We start from the raw sequence: 16382 nt of genomic DNA on the forward strand, positions 1-16382 counted from the left end.
CTTTTTTTAATTTTTTTCTATAGGGCAAGATCATCTGTTGCCTGAAGCGGAAGAAATCACCATGATAAGTATTCAGCTTGCTGCTAGGTTCCTTTTTACCACAGGATTTCATACCAAGAAAATAGTCCGTGGCTCTGCCAGTGATTGGTATACATTGCTTTGAATTTCATTTCTGTAATAACAATGTACTGCTTCATTTTATTTTTCAACCCAATGGTAATCTTGTCACGTTTGGAAAGCAGAATTTAAAAATAACACTCCTGTTGACAGAAGTCATTAAAATAATTCTCACAGTTTAGGGGCTAGAACAAAAGTACAGTGGACACGGTGCTTTCCTTGCATGCAGCTGACTTGGGTTTGATCCCTGGCATCCCATATGGTCCCCTGAGCATTGCCAGGTATGACATCCCTAAAATCCTTGTTTTTGTAAGCAAAAAAATCTGGTGATTTTAAAAAATATTTATGGTCAGAGGGAGACTTATCTCAAAGGGCTGGTATGCATGCCCAATATGTTTGATGCTTTGTATGATCTGAGCACTACAGAATCTGACCCCAGGGCACCACAATGTGTGGACACAATCTCTCCCTTCCTCCAGATACAGCAGGATAACATTTTAAGTTGGCTACTTGGTTTTTGGCTCATACCTTCCCATGCTCAGGAACTACCATTGGCTGAAAAGGGATTGAACCTTGGTCTACCAGGAAGACAAAAATTCCCTGCCCTTTCTCTGTATTATCTCTCCAGCACCTTAAATTGGTTTTGTTTTTGTTTTGGGGTCACACCCAGTGGCACTCAGGGGTTACTCCTGGCTCTGTGCTCAGAAATCACTCCTGGCAGGTAATGGAGACCATATGGGATGCCAGGATTCAAACCACCATCCCTTCTGGATCGGCTGCATGCAAGGCAGTCCCTCTACCACTGTGCTATCTCTCTGGCCCCTTTAGTTGATTTTTTAAGAGTTAAGTTTTGTCTTTTATAGGTGGAATTCTGGTATGAATTAAATGGGGAAATAAAATTCCATTTTTTGTTGTTGTTGTTGTTTGGGTCACACCAGGCAGTGCTCAGGTGTTACTCCTAGCTCTGCATTTAGAAATCACTCCTGGCAGGCTCGAGACTATATGTTATGCCAGGGATTGAGCACAGGTCAGACACGTGCAAGGCAAGGCAAGCACCCTGCATGCTTTGCTATTGCTTCGGCCCATAAAATGTAAATTTGAGTTTTCACAAGTTTATAATTGTGAAAGAAATAGAGACCACTATAATGCTTTAGCGTTGGGGTTTTTTTTGTTTTTGTTTGATTTGGTTTGGTTTTGGTTTTTGGTATTTGGGTCACACCCGGTGGCACTCAGAGGTTACTCCTGACTCTACACTTTGAAATTGCTCCTGGCTGGCTTGGGGGACCATCTGGGATGCTGGAATTCAAACCATCTGTCCTGGGTTGGCTGCTCGCAAGATAACGCCCTACTCCTGTGCTATATCTCTGGCCCCTATAATGCTTAATTTAACTATTTTTTACCAAGTCACCCTGTGTAAGATGTTAAAGGAAAGTTACTGTATTTTGTCATTGAGCCTATGATAAGTTTGGTAGCGGATGGATTTGTAGAGACTATTTAAGCATTATCTTTTCAATTTTTTAGATATCAGGACAAGATAGAGAGCTCAGTGGACTGGAGTGTATGCCTTGTATGTAGGAGCCCAGGTTTGATTCCTAGCACTACATATGGTCCCCTAGCATTTTTAGGAAGCACTGTGGTTGAAAATTGAAAATTCCTTGTAGCTCTAGGGGTCAAAGACATGGCAAAACAGGAGTTTTAGCCTCTGACGCATATCCCGGTAATAGAGATTGTTTCTATCTGCTGCCCCTGACAATAGATCAAGTAATATTTATCTGTAATTTTACTAAGCATACTGAGAACAGCCATTTCTGGTTCCTTCCCTCCAGTAGTGATTTTTTTTGTTTGTTTTTAAAGACTGTAGAGCTAGAGAGATTTTTGTCCAGTGGATAAGACATATGCCTTCCATGAGACATACCCAGGTTCAATCCCTGGTACTCCACATGATTCCCTGAGTCTGTCATTAGTGACTCCTGAGCACCAGTCGGGTATGACCCCAAAACCAAAAATTAAACTGAAAAAGACCTTTGCTTTTTATTTAAATCTTAGGACCGACCCATTGTTGTATTCGAAGAAACGTGACCGAGTTTGATATTTATAGATTTGTTTTCTTTTAGGTATGATGCATTGTGTATTCTCCTTCGTCACAGCAAGAATGTACGTTTTTGGTTTGCACATAATGTCCTTTTTAATGTTTCAAACCGCTTTTCTGAATACCTTCTGGAGTGCCCAAGTGCAGAAGTGAGGGGTGCATTTGCAAAACTTATAGTTTTTATTGCACACTTTTCCTTGCAAGATGGGCCATGTCCTTCACCATTTGCTTCTCCTGGACCTTCAAGTCAGGTAATATCAACAACTTTCTTAATATTAGATGCTTATAAATCTATTTTCAGAAGTTTATGGCTACAAAATCTATGTGCATTTGTTTGATATGTTTATTTAATGTGTGTGCATGCGTACATACCGCACACTGATGTCTTGAATTTTACAAGTACTTCTTTTAAGTCTTAAAAAATGGACTTTCACTTTAAACAGATACAGACCTTTTGAAGGCTCTTTAATGAAACCTACCTTGGCTCTTTGGTCTTTTTCTGAGAAACCCTTTTAAATAGTTAAATAGCTTCTTTGTGTTAGTACTTACAGAAATTCTGCATTTATTAAACATACTTTTGCATGTGCCTTGTTGCTAAAAAATAGCACTGTTTTATCCTTTACAGGCTTATGACAACTTAAGCCTAAGCGATCACTTACTAAGAGCAGTACTAAATCTTTTGAGAAGGGAAGTTTCTGAGCATGGGCGTCATTTACAGCAGTATTTCAACCTGTTTGTAATGTATGCCAATTTAGGTAAGAATTTGTTTTTATGTTTTTGTTTTTAATATATTAAGTGGTAAACTCATATTTAGTAAGAACTATGACCTGGTCTAAAATAGAAACTATTCCGTAAATATGTTGTGAATGTTATTTGATGTTTTTAATTGTACTTTATACCTTGTACTTTACGAGTTAATTGTGCATGTGTCTTACCTCTATTGTAGGCACAGGTCAGAATCTGTCTTAATCAAGTCTTTATTTCCTAAAGTATTGGTTTTCCATATCTATTTTTAAAATACTGATTGCTATACCCATCCCATATCTGTTTAATCAGAATTTTCAAATCTACCACAAGAAACTAATTTTCAAAATGTTAACCGAATGGTCGTGTGCTGTTCATGAAGTTCGGATAAAGGACTTAGTCTGTATATAAGCTTTTGTCAAGCAAACTATAATTGGAACTGGGAATACTAAAATATGCAAGGATTTAAATTACCCTATTATTAATATATGACCTATCCTTCTCAAAGTGACCTGCTCTTTCTAAGATCACCTATTCTGTTTATAAATGTTTAAAGTTTTGTGGTGCTTCCCTGACTAGTCAAAAATCTGAGCTTTGTATGATAGTGCTAAATAAATGTGTTGACTAAATAGGTGGATCATTATATGATAAGAAAATTCTTCTGTTGTCATTTTGGTGTTTGTTGATTGACTTTGGGGTTAGATTGCATGTTGATCAGATGTTAAAGTACTAATCAGTGACAAGTACTTTTGTTATTGCAGTTTTGGTGTTTATTTGGAAGGGTTTTCACCCAGCAGAACTCAGGCTTACTCCAGTTAGAGTGCTCAAATAAACAATATGAAATTGAATTCAGGTCAGCCATATGCAAGTTAAGCACATTACCAATTGTACCACTCTGGCCCCTGACTTAAGTTTTTGAGAGTCCACTTAGAACCTTAGTAATAGTAATGTTTATCTGAGTATTAGGAACTCTTTACCTTTTCATACTAGACATATTTAATTGTGATTGGGGGGAAAAGAAAAGATTGTTATATTTTCTTTTTTGGTTTTTGGGCCATACCCAGTGATGCTCAGGGGTTACTCCTGTCTATGCGCTCAGAAATTGCCCCTGGCTTGGGGGACCATATAGGATACCAGGGGATCGAACCAAAGTCTGTCCTAGGTTAGCACATGCAAGGCAAACGCCCTACCACCCATGCCACGACTGGACCCAAGAGAAACTATTTCAAACAAAACTGCTGACTTTGAGGATTCACATAAACCTATATTCTCTTTTTTATAGGTAGATATTCACCTGTTCACAAATCATAAAACATTGACCCATAATGTGATCTTACATTTTTCCCTTTAAACAAAATTATGATTTTTTTTTTTTTTTGCTTTTTGGGCCACACCCTGTGACAAGGGTTACTCCTGCCAATGCACTCAGATATCGCTCCTGGCTTGGGAGACTATATGGGACTCCGGGGATCTAAATAAGGTCCATCCTGGATTGGCTGCATGCAAGGCAAATGCCCTACTGTTGTGCTATCACTCCGGCCCCCCAAATTATAAACTCTAATAGGAATTTTTTTCATTTTGTTTGACAAGAAACCAGGCAGTATTCTGGGGCTTGTCCTGGCTCAGTACTCCGGGAAGCAGATGGTGCCAAGGATCTAACCCTCTGCTCCCTCCTACATACAAAGCATATACGTGCTCCAGTCCTTTGAACCATCTCCCTAACCCATAATAAAACATTTTCAATTCTAGATATTCTTTGGGGTTCAGATTTGTTTTGATTTAAGTAAGACAGGATGGTACCAGAACACAGGTTAAAATACTTACCTTGCATGAGACCAAACCAGATTCAGTTCTTGGGTATCAAATGTGATCCCCAGAGCAGCAACCCCGAAGCACCGCTAGAAGATACCCAGAACTTCTGTTGTGAGCAACTGTGAACAGATAACTACATGTCAAGTACTGAGAGGGGAGACAAAGGAATAAAGAGCTTGAATGAGTAAGATGATGAGTCTATTTGGGCTAATTGAGTTCAAACCTATATGACACCCAAATAGAGATGCCCAATATAAAAGAAAAGTAGTTCTTTGGAAATATTTAAATATCTGAATTAAAATAGGAATTGAAGGTAGTATTATGGGTTTTATCATCAAGGGAAAGATTATAAAAAAATATTAAGTTGACTATTTGCCACACTAATTCTTTATCTTCTTGTTCCCACTTCATAGGTGTGGCAGAAAAGACACAACTTCTAAAACTGAGTGTGCCTGCTACCTTTATGCTTGTGTCTTTAGATGAAGGTCCAGGTCCTCCAATCAAATATCAGTATGCTGAATTAGGCAAATTATATTCGGTAGTGTCACAGCTGATCCGTTGTTGTAATGTTTCATCAAGAATGCAGTCTTCAATCAATGGTAATTAGAATGTTTCACTCTTTAAATTGGTTTTAAACTAGTGCTGGGCATATATAATACTTGATCAATGTGATTTTTTAAAATATTTGAATGTAAAACAAATACCTAAAAGGCTCATGCCTAGGAATTTTACTGTTTTGAGTCTAACCTTTTCTTTTTTTTTATTTGGGTTTTTGGGCCACACCCAGTGACGCTCAGGGGTTACTCCTGGCTCTGCGTTCAGAAATCGCTCCTGGCTTGGGGGACCATATGGGACACTGAGGGATCAAACCACAGTCCAACCTGGGTTAGCTGTGTGCAAGGCAAAGGCCCTTGTTGTGCCAATGCTCCGGCCCTCTTTTATTTATTTATTTATTTTTGCATCACACTAGATGGTATTAAGGGCTACTCCAAGCTGTGTTTGGGGGTCATTTCAGAATCAAACCTTAACTTCTCATGTGTTCAGCTCATTATGCTATTCTTCAGCCAACTCCCATCATTGCTTAGGACTTAACTCCTACCTCTGGCTCAGGAATTTATACCTTGACCCTTTGTGGAGGGAGGATTGGCACACTCAGTGGTGCTCAGGTATCAATGTCAAGTGGTGCTCTGGGACCATATAGGGAGGTCCTAGGAATTGAACCTGTCAACATGTACATGCAAGGCAAGTGTCCTACCTGCTGTACTACCACCAGTTTCACTCTTCATATTTTTAAAGGTCTTATCTGTGCAGTTGTTTAAGATTTAATTTCTGATTTTGATTTTTGGGCTACACCTGACTATGCTCAGGGAATCATATGCAATACTGGGATCAAACCCAGGTTGTCCACATGCAAGACAAGTGCCCTACTCACTGTCCTATTTCTTTAGTTGTAAGATTTTTAAATGGGTAAATGACAGTGTTGACAACATTTTGGTTTTTGGACCACACCTGTCAATGCCTGGGAGAGGGGAGTTCCTCTTGACTGCACTCAGGAATCACTTCTGATAGTGTGCTGGTACCATATGAGATGCCAGGGATCAAATCCTTGTCAGCCATGTACAAAGCAAGGGCCTTACTAACACTACTATCTCGCTGGCTCCTGGCAACTTTTTGGTTGGGTTTGATTTGGTTTTCCTTTTGGGGCCACACCCAACAATGCTCAGTGTTAATTTCTAGCTTTGCATTCAGGGAGGTGCATAGGAGGCCAAATGGAATGCAGTGGTTGAACCTGGATGAGCCACAAACATTCTACCTACTGTACTGTTGCTCCAGCCTTCATTTATTTTTATTAAAATGTTTTAAAATGTTGTTTTTCTAAAATTTAAGATGCATTGCTATAGAGAAGCATGTTCATATTTTGTTGATGAAAATTTTGTCTTTTAGGCAATCCTCCTCTTCCTAATCCTTTTGGTGATGCAAATTTATCACAACCTATAATGCCACTTCAGCAGAATGTGGCAGACATTTTATTTGTAAGAACAAGTTATGTGAAAAAAATCATTGAAGACTGCAGTAACTCAGAAGAAACCATCAAGTTGCTACGTTTTTGCTGCTGGGAAAATCCTCAGTTTTCATCTACTGTCCTCAGCGAACTACTCTGGCAGGTTAAAGAAAACACTTATACATCTTTATAATTCGATTTCTGATTCCTCTAGACCATTTATTCACCATGTCTTGACTTATTTGCAGGTTGCATATTCCTATACCTATGAACTCCGGCCCTATTTGGATCTGCTTCTACAAATCTTACTGATTGAGGACTCTTGGCAGACTCACAGGTAGATACCCTTTTGGTCTTGTCCAGGTTTTCATCAAAACTGAAGCTGCCTGCCATTGTTTTATGGCAGTGCCAGGGATTAGAACCCAGGGCAGAGGCTGGAGCAATAGCACAGTGGCAGGACGTTTGCCTTGCACGCTGCCAACCTTGAACGGACCCGGGTTCAGTCCCCAGCATCCTATATGGTCCCCTGAGCCTGCCAGGAGCGATTTCTGAGTGGAGCCAGGAATAACATCTGAGCACCGCCAGGTGTGGCCCAAAAAGAAAAAAAAAAAAGTCTTATTTTTAATTAAAGAAAAGTTGCATAGCCTTTTGGCAAATATTTTATTTTATTAATTGTGACCTAAGGTTATTTTTGGATCTGGTTATGATAACTTTAGATTTTTTTCACGTAATAAAATACTTATTGCCTAAAAATAGTATGAAGTAAGTAAAGTCTCTTTTCCTAAATCATGATAAATCACTGGCTGCTACAAATACTAGCCCATTGATCTGATCCTAGGGAAACACATGATTAAATTCCTTTAAAACTTTAAAGTATGTCTGTAACCTTTATGTGTGTTTCTGCTTGAAGCACCTCGCTTACTATTCCATGTTCATTATGGTTGACTTTATGATGTTTATGAAAATTTAAATAACACATTATCTCTGTAAGGCAAATCCCAATTTTCCTTATTATTTTGTGTGTGTATCAGGTATGAGGGGTTAGGTAAGGGACCACTCTTGGGTCTGCAGTCAGGAAGGGGTTTGCAAGGCAAGTACCTGCTATACTCGCTGTCCAGCTCCTATTGCATCTTTCTTGAGCTTATATTGAAGATGTTTTGGGGTAAATGTCTTGGGGACCATTTCCAACAGTGAATGAAAGAAAACACATACATAAAAGGTGGCGCTGAGCAAACAGCATAAAAGATGCTCATATCTGTGATGTGAGAGGAGTCAGTATCACTTTGTTCCACTAACCTAACCCTAACCATATAGAGTAAACCCTGAGCAATCAGGTTTACCTGATTCAAAGTCTGTATAGCAGGTTGCCTCTTCTTTTCAATAAGTTCTGTGACAGCCAAATGTCTAGAGGCACTTGCATCTTAGTGGGAATTTAAAATGCTAGGTACAAACCCTTCAATATTATTCTCAATATAGTTCAAGGATTTGTGACTTTTCCTTAAGTGTTAGTTTTATCTGGGACATTGGTTTTGCAAATGTTGCACCAGTGAAGGGGGTGTTCTTTACATGACTGAAACCCAACTACAATCATATTTGTAGTCAATGTGTATAAATAAAGATATTAATTTAAAAAAAGAGTTGGTTTTAAAGACCCAGAATAGCTCAAATGTTAGAATCCTAAGATTTGGTGGGGTGACCTTATTTGTTTTTTTTTTGTTCTTGCTTTTTTTTAATGGAGCTGTAAAGACTGGTACAACCATTAAGGCACTTGCCTTAACTTGCAGAAGACCCTGGTTTAATCCAAAATACTGCTGGGTGTGGCTTCAAAACCAAAAAGTGTGTGTGTGTGTGTGTGTGTGTGTGTGTGTGTGTGTGTGTGTGTGTGTGTTGAGTTGTAACCTATACAATTAGCCATTTTAAGTAAACCATTTTAAGTTTGGTGCATTAAGGAAATTCATAATTCTTCACAGGCATAATCATACAACAAAATGAAATCATTTCACTTAATGTCTTTGAAGCTAATCCATTTTATGACTTGTGTCAGCATTTTATTTCTTTTTAGATTAGGATTGGGTTGCTTATTAGAGATTGAGAGAGAGAGGAGAGAGAGACACTATTGTGTATTCAAGATCTATTCCTGGCTTAATGTTTGGGGTGTTTCTTCTGTCATACTTGGGGAACGGGAACGGACTACTCTGCAATATCAGCCCCTAGGAACTCCCACTTCAAAGAATACATTCTACTGCTGAGTTTTATCCCTTGCCTGAGTCTTTATTTTATATTTGATTCTCTTCTAGAATTCATAATGCACTTAAAGGAATACCAGATGACCGAGATGGACTATTTGACACAATCCAACGCTCTAAGAATCATTATCAAAAAAGAGCATACCAGTGTATAAAATGTATGGTAGCTCTCTTCAGCAATTGTCCTGTTGCCTATCAAATCCTTCAGGTGAGGGAAGTTTTTCTTACTGCTGTTGTAGAAATATTTGAATCAGAATTGAGGACTGTTTTGAAAGAAGAGAATCAGCAGAACAGAATTTGGAGTGGTCGTTTCAAGTTAGGTTTTTTTTTCAATGTTCTATGTTTTCACTTACATAGTTTTATTTTCTTTCGAAGGGTAGTGGAGATCTTAAAGTGGACCTGGTCAGTGGAGTGACTTGCAGATGAGCTTGAAAGATGACCATAAACTGGCAGTCCTTTCTATATTTTCACTTACATAGTTTTATTTTCTTTTGAAGGGTAACGGAGATCTTAAAAGAAAGTGGACCTGGGCAGTGGAATGGCTTGGAGATGAACTTGAAAGACGACCATACACGGGCAATCCTCAGTACACTTATAACAATTGGTCTCCTCCAGTTCAAAGCAATGAAACATCAAATGGTTATTTCTTAGAGAGATCACATAGTGCAAGGATGACACTTGCAAAAGCTTGCGAACTCTGTCCTGAGGAGGTAAAAAAAAAAGAAATGGAAGAAAAAAAAGTAATTCTTTACTAGTTATCATAATGTCCCCAAAGTCCCCCCAAATTGTTGAAATTGTATTTGTTTTAATGTTCAGTATATGTGATCTCAAGTTCACTCTATGTGATATCATATAATGAGGGATCCTTTTAAAGAAATATATATGGATCCAAAAAGATGGCTCAGCAGATTAGGTGCATGCTCTATAAGCCCTGCGGCTTTGGGTTTAATCTGCAGCACCACATATTTCTCTGAGCAAAGCAATGAGTAACCCCTGAGTATGCCAGGTGTGACTCAAAACAAAGATATCAATGTGACATTATTTAATAAAATTTCTGGGTTTTTTTTATTCTATTTGTCTTGATTAAAGACTAAAAAAGTTGGTGGTGGGTCAATTTTGTAGATTTTTTGAATGTATCATAAGGAAAGAAATATTACTGAATTTATCTACATAATTGTTGCCTTTAAATGTTTAAAATTAGGAGCCAGATGACCAAGATGCACCAGATGAGCATGAGTCACCTCCACCTGAAGATGCACCATTGTATCCCCATTCTCCTGGATCTCAGTATCAACAGGTAAATACTAGTTGCAAACAATTTCTATGCTTATTTTAAACGATGGCTAAGTTTTTGTTTTAATTATAAAATAATTAAGGAATTAAGTCAACTTAGCTTCAGTGTTATGAAAGATTGGTTGAAGTGGATTGTATGAGCCATATTAAACCTTCCCCCCATAACCTTTTACTGGTCAAGGAGTGTGTCTTGGGGCTGGAGAGATAGTACAACAGGTAGGACACTTGCCTTGCACACAGCTGACCCATGTTTGATCCCCAGCATTCGTGTATAGTTCCCCCTGAGCATCGCTAGGTGTATGGTTCAAAAATCAACAAAAAGTGCCACTCTGGAACTAGTAGTTAAAGCTACTGAAATTGATCATTCTTGTGAATATCAACTGATACTCTACAGTGAAACAGTATGATAACATTTCATATTAAGCTGTTTATTAAACAAGATTTCAATGGCAGTAAAAAGAGAAAGATGTAGAATATGACAGTTCTCCTTAGGTTTCTATCAACTCAAATAGAATTTGTGAGCTTGAAAAAATCTACAAGAAGAAACATTTCCTTTTTTGTTTTGTTTTGGTTTTGGTTTGGTTTTTGGGTCACACCCTCTCAGGGGTTACTCCTGGGGACCATTTGGGATGCCGGGATTTGAACCACTGTCCTTCTGAATGCAAGGCAAACGTCATACCTCCATGCTATCTCTCTGCCCCATAAAGAAACATTTCTTTCATCAACCCCTAGCAAGGCTTTTAAATACTGATCATTCCATAATCCAAAAATTATTATTTGTTTTTACTGAATTAGAAACATTGTTTGAGAAAAGGAAAAAGGATAGCATTCAATGGCAGTAAAAATTAAATGCTGGGGAGTTGAATACTGAGGAAAATTAAGGAATGAGGATAGGGAAGCAAGGTACCAGAAGTATTCTAAGTAGGAAGCCCAGGAAAGGTGGAAATCTTCCTCTTTTGTTTTTGTTTGTTTTGGGCCACATGTGGTGTGATGCTCAGGGGTTACTTCTGGGGATCTGTGCTCAAAAATCACTCCTGGGGCTGGGGCACTAGCATTTGCCATGCATGCAGCCAACCTGAGTTCAATTCCCAATTCCTAACATCTCATATGGCCCCCTGAGCCTATCAGGAGCGATTTCTGAATGCAGAGTTAGTAGTAACCCCTGAGCATCACCGGGTGTGGCTCTCCCTCCCAAAAAATTGCTCCTGGCTCCAGGAAAATCTTCCCTTTTTTATGTCCTTTATACTGGGCAGGCAGGGGGAGTGAGCACTCTGCATTGGACTTAAATAAAATAAAGGGGCTGGGAAAAACAGGATCTTTGAGAGGATTATTATCTTTTTAAGAATTGCTTTGTTTTCGTTCAGGGTTATTATGATCTGATATATAGCAGGCATGGAGTAATTGGAAGATTTAAAATAGTTGTATTCAAGCTTACAAATCACTTTTAAAAGAATTTGACATATGGTAATTAATATAACGTGAATTAACACACAGCTTTCTTTTTGCCCTTCCCAGAATAACCATGTGCACGGACAGCCATATACAGGCCCAGCAGCACATCACATGAACAACCCTCAGAGAACTGGCCAGCGAGCACAAGAAAATTATGAAGGCAGTGAAGAAGTATCTCCACCTCAGACAAAGGATCAATGAAAATGCACATAATTAGCTGGTTTCACCAAGACTGTGCACCCAGGCCTTACAGTCCAACTTTTTCTGTGTCTGGCTAATATTTAAAATTAGAAAACTATTCCTAATCAACTTGGAGTAGTGGAGTTTATTCACTGTCTTATCTGCAGAAATTTGCTGTCTATATAACCCGCCTGCAGTGGAAAGTGTATAGTGTTTTGTAATAAATGGCCTGATGCTAATGTGTAAATGGCAAAGGTGTATATAGTATATTAATGTTTGACTGTTAATTCTTGAGCAAGAACCTTTTTTCTTGATGAGACTCACAGATCTACAAAAACTACAGAAGTTGATTTTCTTGTTATACCCAAAGCACTCTGAAACCAGTGTTGCCTGCCTAATGGCAGTTGGATCAACTCCTTTACAAAAAAAAAAGAACAAAAAACAAAGCAACAGTAACAAATCAGAGCCCATCCATGTCACCCACAAGGATAGTTTCATGTTAATTCTTTACCACTGGAATCAGTTTTACTATGAGCAATGTAAGGCTGGTAACCTTTAAATTATTTGATTGATGTGGGAAATTGGTGATGTAACATTGTTTCTAGATCTTTTTCATTGACTTCTTATTCTGATAATAGGTTAATCACTTTGAAGCTGTAGTTATGCTGTAACATTTAGCATGGCTTCACACCAAATTAGTGTAGCCAATGAGGAAAAATTTCCATAATGATTGCAGTTGTCCCATTGTGACAGCTGTGTTGCTCGAGCTTTTCCTTCTTACACCTAGAATTAAAATAGAAAGCAAGGGGAGAGATGAGACAAGCAGTTACACATAAGTCGCTTACATCTAATGTTTGACAGTTGAATCTCTGGGTGGGACAGTAACAGCAGTGAGAATTTTAAATGAAAATGTGCAAAAATTTGGAGATGCTAATGCCTGAAGCATACTAGAAAGCTGTATTTGGTGTTCTTGTTTTGGTAGTTTACTAGGTGAGTTTTCTAAAATTTTTCTTCTGCTGGATCACAATTGATTGAAGGCATCAGGATCTCGCGGTACTTGGGAGCACCACTGTACCAAGAATTCTGAGATTCTGCTCAGTTACAAATTTGCTTGAAAGCAAGAATTGTCCTAGCTCCTTTTTCATTCCAAAAATGTTATCAGTCAAAAGCAGGATCTAATTATAATTAAAAAGAAACTACTGGTTAGTCATAATTGATCGTATTTCAAAATAAACAGACAAGGAACTCATCAGTTAATACTGTATTTAAAAGAGAATTGATCATTTGAATGTGTGTTTTTTTGGGGGGGAACCTGTCTAAAAACCAAATACTCCTGCAAACATATAGTTCATCCTGTTCTATTTAAATATTTTGCTGTTTTATTTTATAGAAATTATTTTGCTGATTTCACAAATAGAATTTGATTTAAGAACTTTTTGTCCTGTGGTGTTTCTGGGTTTTTGTTACCTTTTTGTCCTCTTGGTTTTTTAAGGACTACATACTAAAATTCTGTGCATGGCATGCCTAGGCATGGCATACTGAATTCAGGAGTTCAGAAAAGCACAGAAAAGATTTGACCTTTGGCCCTTTCTAAAGATACGGAAAAAAAACAGGATGTTGACACTGTAAAAGTTTCCTAACATAATCTTGTACTTTTTGTATGTTTTTTATATACATGTATATTTAATGAGCACAAGCTTGGTTGTATTTTTTACTATTTAGTTAATAGGGAAATGTTTTGTCAAAAAAGGCTATAGTTGGAACTAAAAGCAGAAGCAAAATTGAGAATTGCATTATTTTGTGATTAAAAGGGGCAGGTATTTAAGATTTGGGCATCTTATTTGCAGTCTGTGCTTCTAGGGTTTCTGCAATATTAGGAAAATTTGGCACGAGATAGATCCTGTTTTTAAGAATATTAAATCTGAATTTGTTAAGTATGAGCAAAAATCCAACACAGTGTTTGCAATTCCAATTTATAATTGTGACTTTAAAATTCCACAAGCTGCTTTCCTCAGCAATTAGGAAAGCAAGTTAACTTTATTTGGACATGTTGCTATTGTGTTACATAGCACCTCAACATCTATGGGGAGATTTTCTATTTTCTGCTCCTTAACAGCAAAGTATAGAATGTACTTAATTTTTTAAAGTTATGATTTTCCTAGATATGAAAAACTTGACATTTTAAAAGGCTGTGAATTTTTCTTCTTGGAGGGAAGATCCCACCTAGGTTGCTTTGAATTATCAAAGTCCCCTTGTGGCCAAGAGGACTTGTGAATCATTTTCCCCTCCATTTGAGGAAGAATGGTCTGTTGTGGCCTGGAGCTGGGGAAAGTGAACAGAGTTGTTTTTGTTTGTTTGTGCAAATTATTTTCTATATTTAACTCTTAAGCAAGCATTAATGTATAACCAGAAATTTTAAGATGCATGTTATTGTAAGAGCAACATAGTGGTGATTTTGAGGTCTTTTTCTGAACATAAATGGCACATTTTAAACTTCAAGTCTTCAAAGTGCCTAAACATTATTTAATTCTCCCTCAACTGATTTCTTGAGCCATATCTATTTCCTACTCTAAATGTTTGTTGCGAAATCACTCGTCTTTGAAAGAAGTACCCCCCAGAATTCTAAGTGGCATGATTACTTTGTAGAAGATAGTAGAATCTGTTAACAAAGATTGAAGATCTTTTCATTGTTAATCTGTATGCAACAAGGGCTTTTGCCCTGTTGGATCTAAGTATTTCAGTGCACAACTTGGTTTTAAAAACAAAAGACAAAAAAACCAGAAACATACTGCTGCTGTTTCTAAACCCTCCACCAACCAAAATTTCATGTTCAGCATTGTAGAGGCAGAAATAAGAACATAATCATTTGGAGTTTTTGTCATTGTTTTTTCTCTCAGTGATAATTTCCCAACTTGTGTCTTCTAGCTATTATGTATACAAATTTAGAATTATTATTAAAATGTTTTCTATTTTTTTTTCATGGTTAACTTATTAGTGAACAATAACAAGTACTTAGTCATAGAAGTTAAAAAGACGATCAGCTTTTTTATTTGAATTACATTTGTAAATGAAAGCAACAGTGTGTGAATATTCAGATGACTACTCCAAATAGTTCTTTAGTTTTCTAATAGTATTTTTCCAGCTTATGTTCTCCCATATGAACTCTGCTGAATTTTGCAATTACTTTGGTGGATATATCCTGCCTTATTTAGAATTATAACTGGATAAGAAAATTGCCTTTTCATTATAAGTGCCCAATGTTGGTCTCTAGTTTGAAGGTACTGCCGAGAAACTAAAACAGCACTCTCCCCACTTTCACCCCCATTTTTGTTAACCATTCAGTACTGGTGTCATAGGGTTCAACCAAAATTGGTCCTGCACCTACGAGTGTTTAGTGTTTGAAAATAAGGTTTGGGGTGTGATGAATCACCTATAAGTGCTAAATGTATTAAGAACGTGCTGCCGATTGTATTTATAACTTTTACGTTTGCACTTTTCCTCAAACTTTATAAGAAAAGGGGGAAAGGTGTACCATGTTTTAAAATTTGAAAAATGAAAGGTTTGGTTTTTTTAATCCAGATTCCTAAAAAAAAACCACCACCCAGTTCATTCACTTCTCAGCCTTTACAAGCCAACAGACTGAAGATTGTCCACAGTTCCTAAGATTTAGCACATATACAGAAATAAAACTTAATAAATTAACTTTCGGCTTCCCCTTTTGTTTATTAAAATAAGATTTCTAAATAAATATAGGTATGGGGTCTAGAGTGATAGTAAAGCAAGTAGGGTGCTTGCCTTGCACATGCCTGACCCAGGTTTGATCCCCTGCACCCCATGACGAGTGATTTCTGAGCGCAGGCCAGGAGTTAATAATCCCTGAGTATGTGGCAAAAACGAAAGATGTAGCATAGATGTAATAGAGTTGAAGGGAACTTGAAGGAAATGTTTGCACGTTGAATTTAGCCCTGATTTTATGGATCTGATTAATATGTTCAATTCTAACTAGTCAGGTTTCGTTCAGGTATCATAAGATTAGAACACACGTGTGCCCATCTTTATTAGTGCAATCTGCAGCGGCACGTGTCTTCGAGCATCATCGGGGTAGCTATTGTGTTTCTAGTCACTGCAGTGCCTGAGCTGAACCACAACCTTGAGCCTTTTGAACTGCCAGCTTGTTCATTTAAGAATTACCAGGAGTGTGCCCCAGTTCCCTTAAAAAATTTAAGTTGTTATCCAGTGTTCCAAACCAGTATTAAACACATTTTTGTGTTTCTCAGAAAGTCCATTTACATCTAAAATGATATTAGAGGAACCAGAGTACTGGGTTTAAGGTATTTTGTCTTTGCATGTGTTCAGCTTTTTTTTTTAGTACTTGACACCATGAGCACAGCTAAGTGTAGTCTAAATCTCTGTCCAGGCTACTCCCCCACAACTCCCACTTCCCAGG

The 16382-nt window shown here is 37.7% G+C and overlaps 1 protein-coding gene across 2 annotated transcripts in view; it reads left to right on the top strand.

The window, feature by feature from the left end:
• Window positions 1-15637, top strand: part of USP9X (ubiquitin specific peptidase 9 X-linked) — an 85989-nt gene extending 70352 nt beyond the window's left edge. For both annotated transcript variants that reach the window (XM_049767133.1, XM_049767134.1), the window contains exons 35-44: window positions 24-147; window positions 2232-2457; window positions 2832-2961; window positions 5176-5361; window positions 6707-6927; window positions 7013-7101; window positions 9062-9218; window positions 9508-9720; window positions 10212-10307; window positions 11819-15637. In XM_049767133.1, the coding sequence (XP_049623090.1) occupies window positions 24-147; window positions 2232-2457; window positions 2832-2961; window positions 5176-5361; window positions 6707-6927; window positions 7013-7101; window positions 9062-9218; window positions 9508-9720; window positions 10212-10307; window positions 11819-11956 (1580 nt within the window). In that variant the 3' untranslated portion in view covers window positions 11957-15637. The remainder of the gene's footprint in view (window positions 1-23; window positions 148-2231; window positions 2458-2831; window positions 2962-5175; window positions 5362-6706; window positions 6928-7012; window positions 7102-9061; window positions 9219-9507; window positions 9721-10211; window positions 10308-11818) is intronic.
• Window positions 15638-16382: the final 745 nt, after the last annotated feature.

This window comes from Suncus etruscus, chromosome X (genome assembly GCF_024139225.1).
Source record: "Suncus etruscus isolate mSunEtr1 chromosome X, mSunEtr1.pri.cur, whole genome shotgun sequence".
In the NCBI taxonomy this organism is placed as follows: Eukaryota; Metazoa; Chordata; class Mammalia; order Eulipotyphla; family Soricidae; genus Suncus; species Suncus etruscus.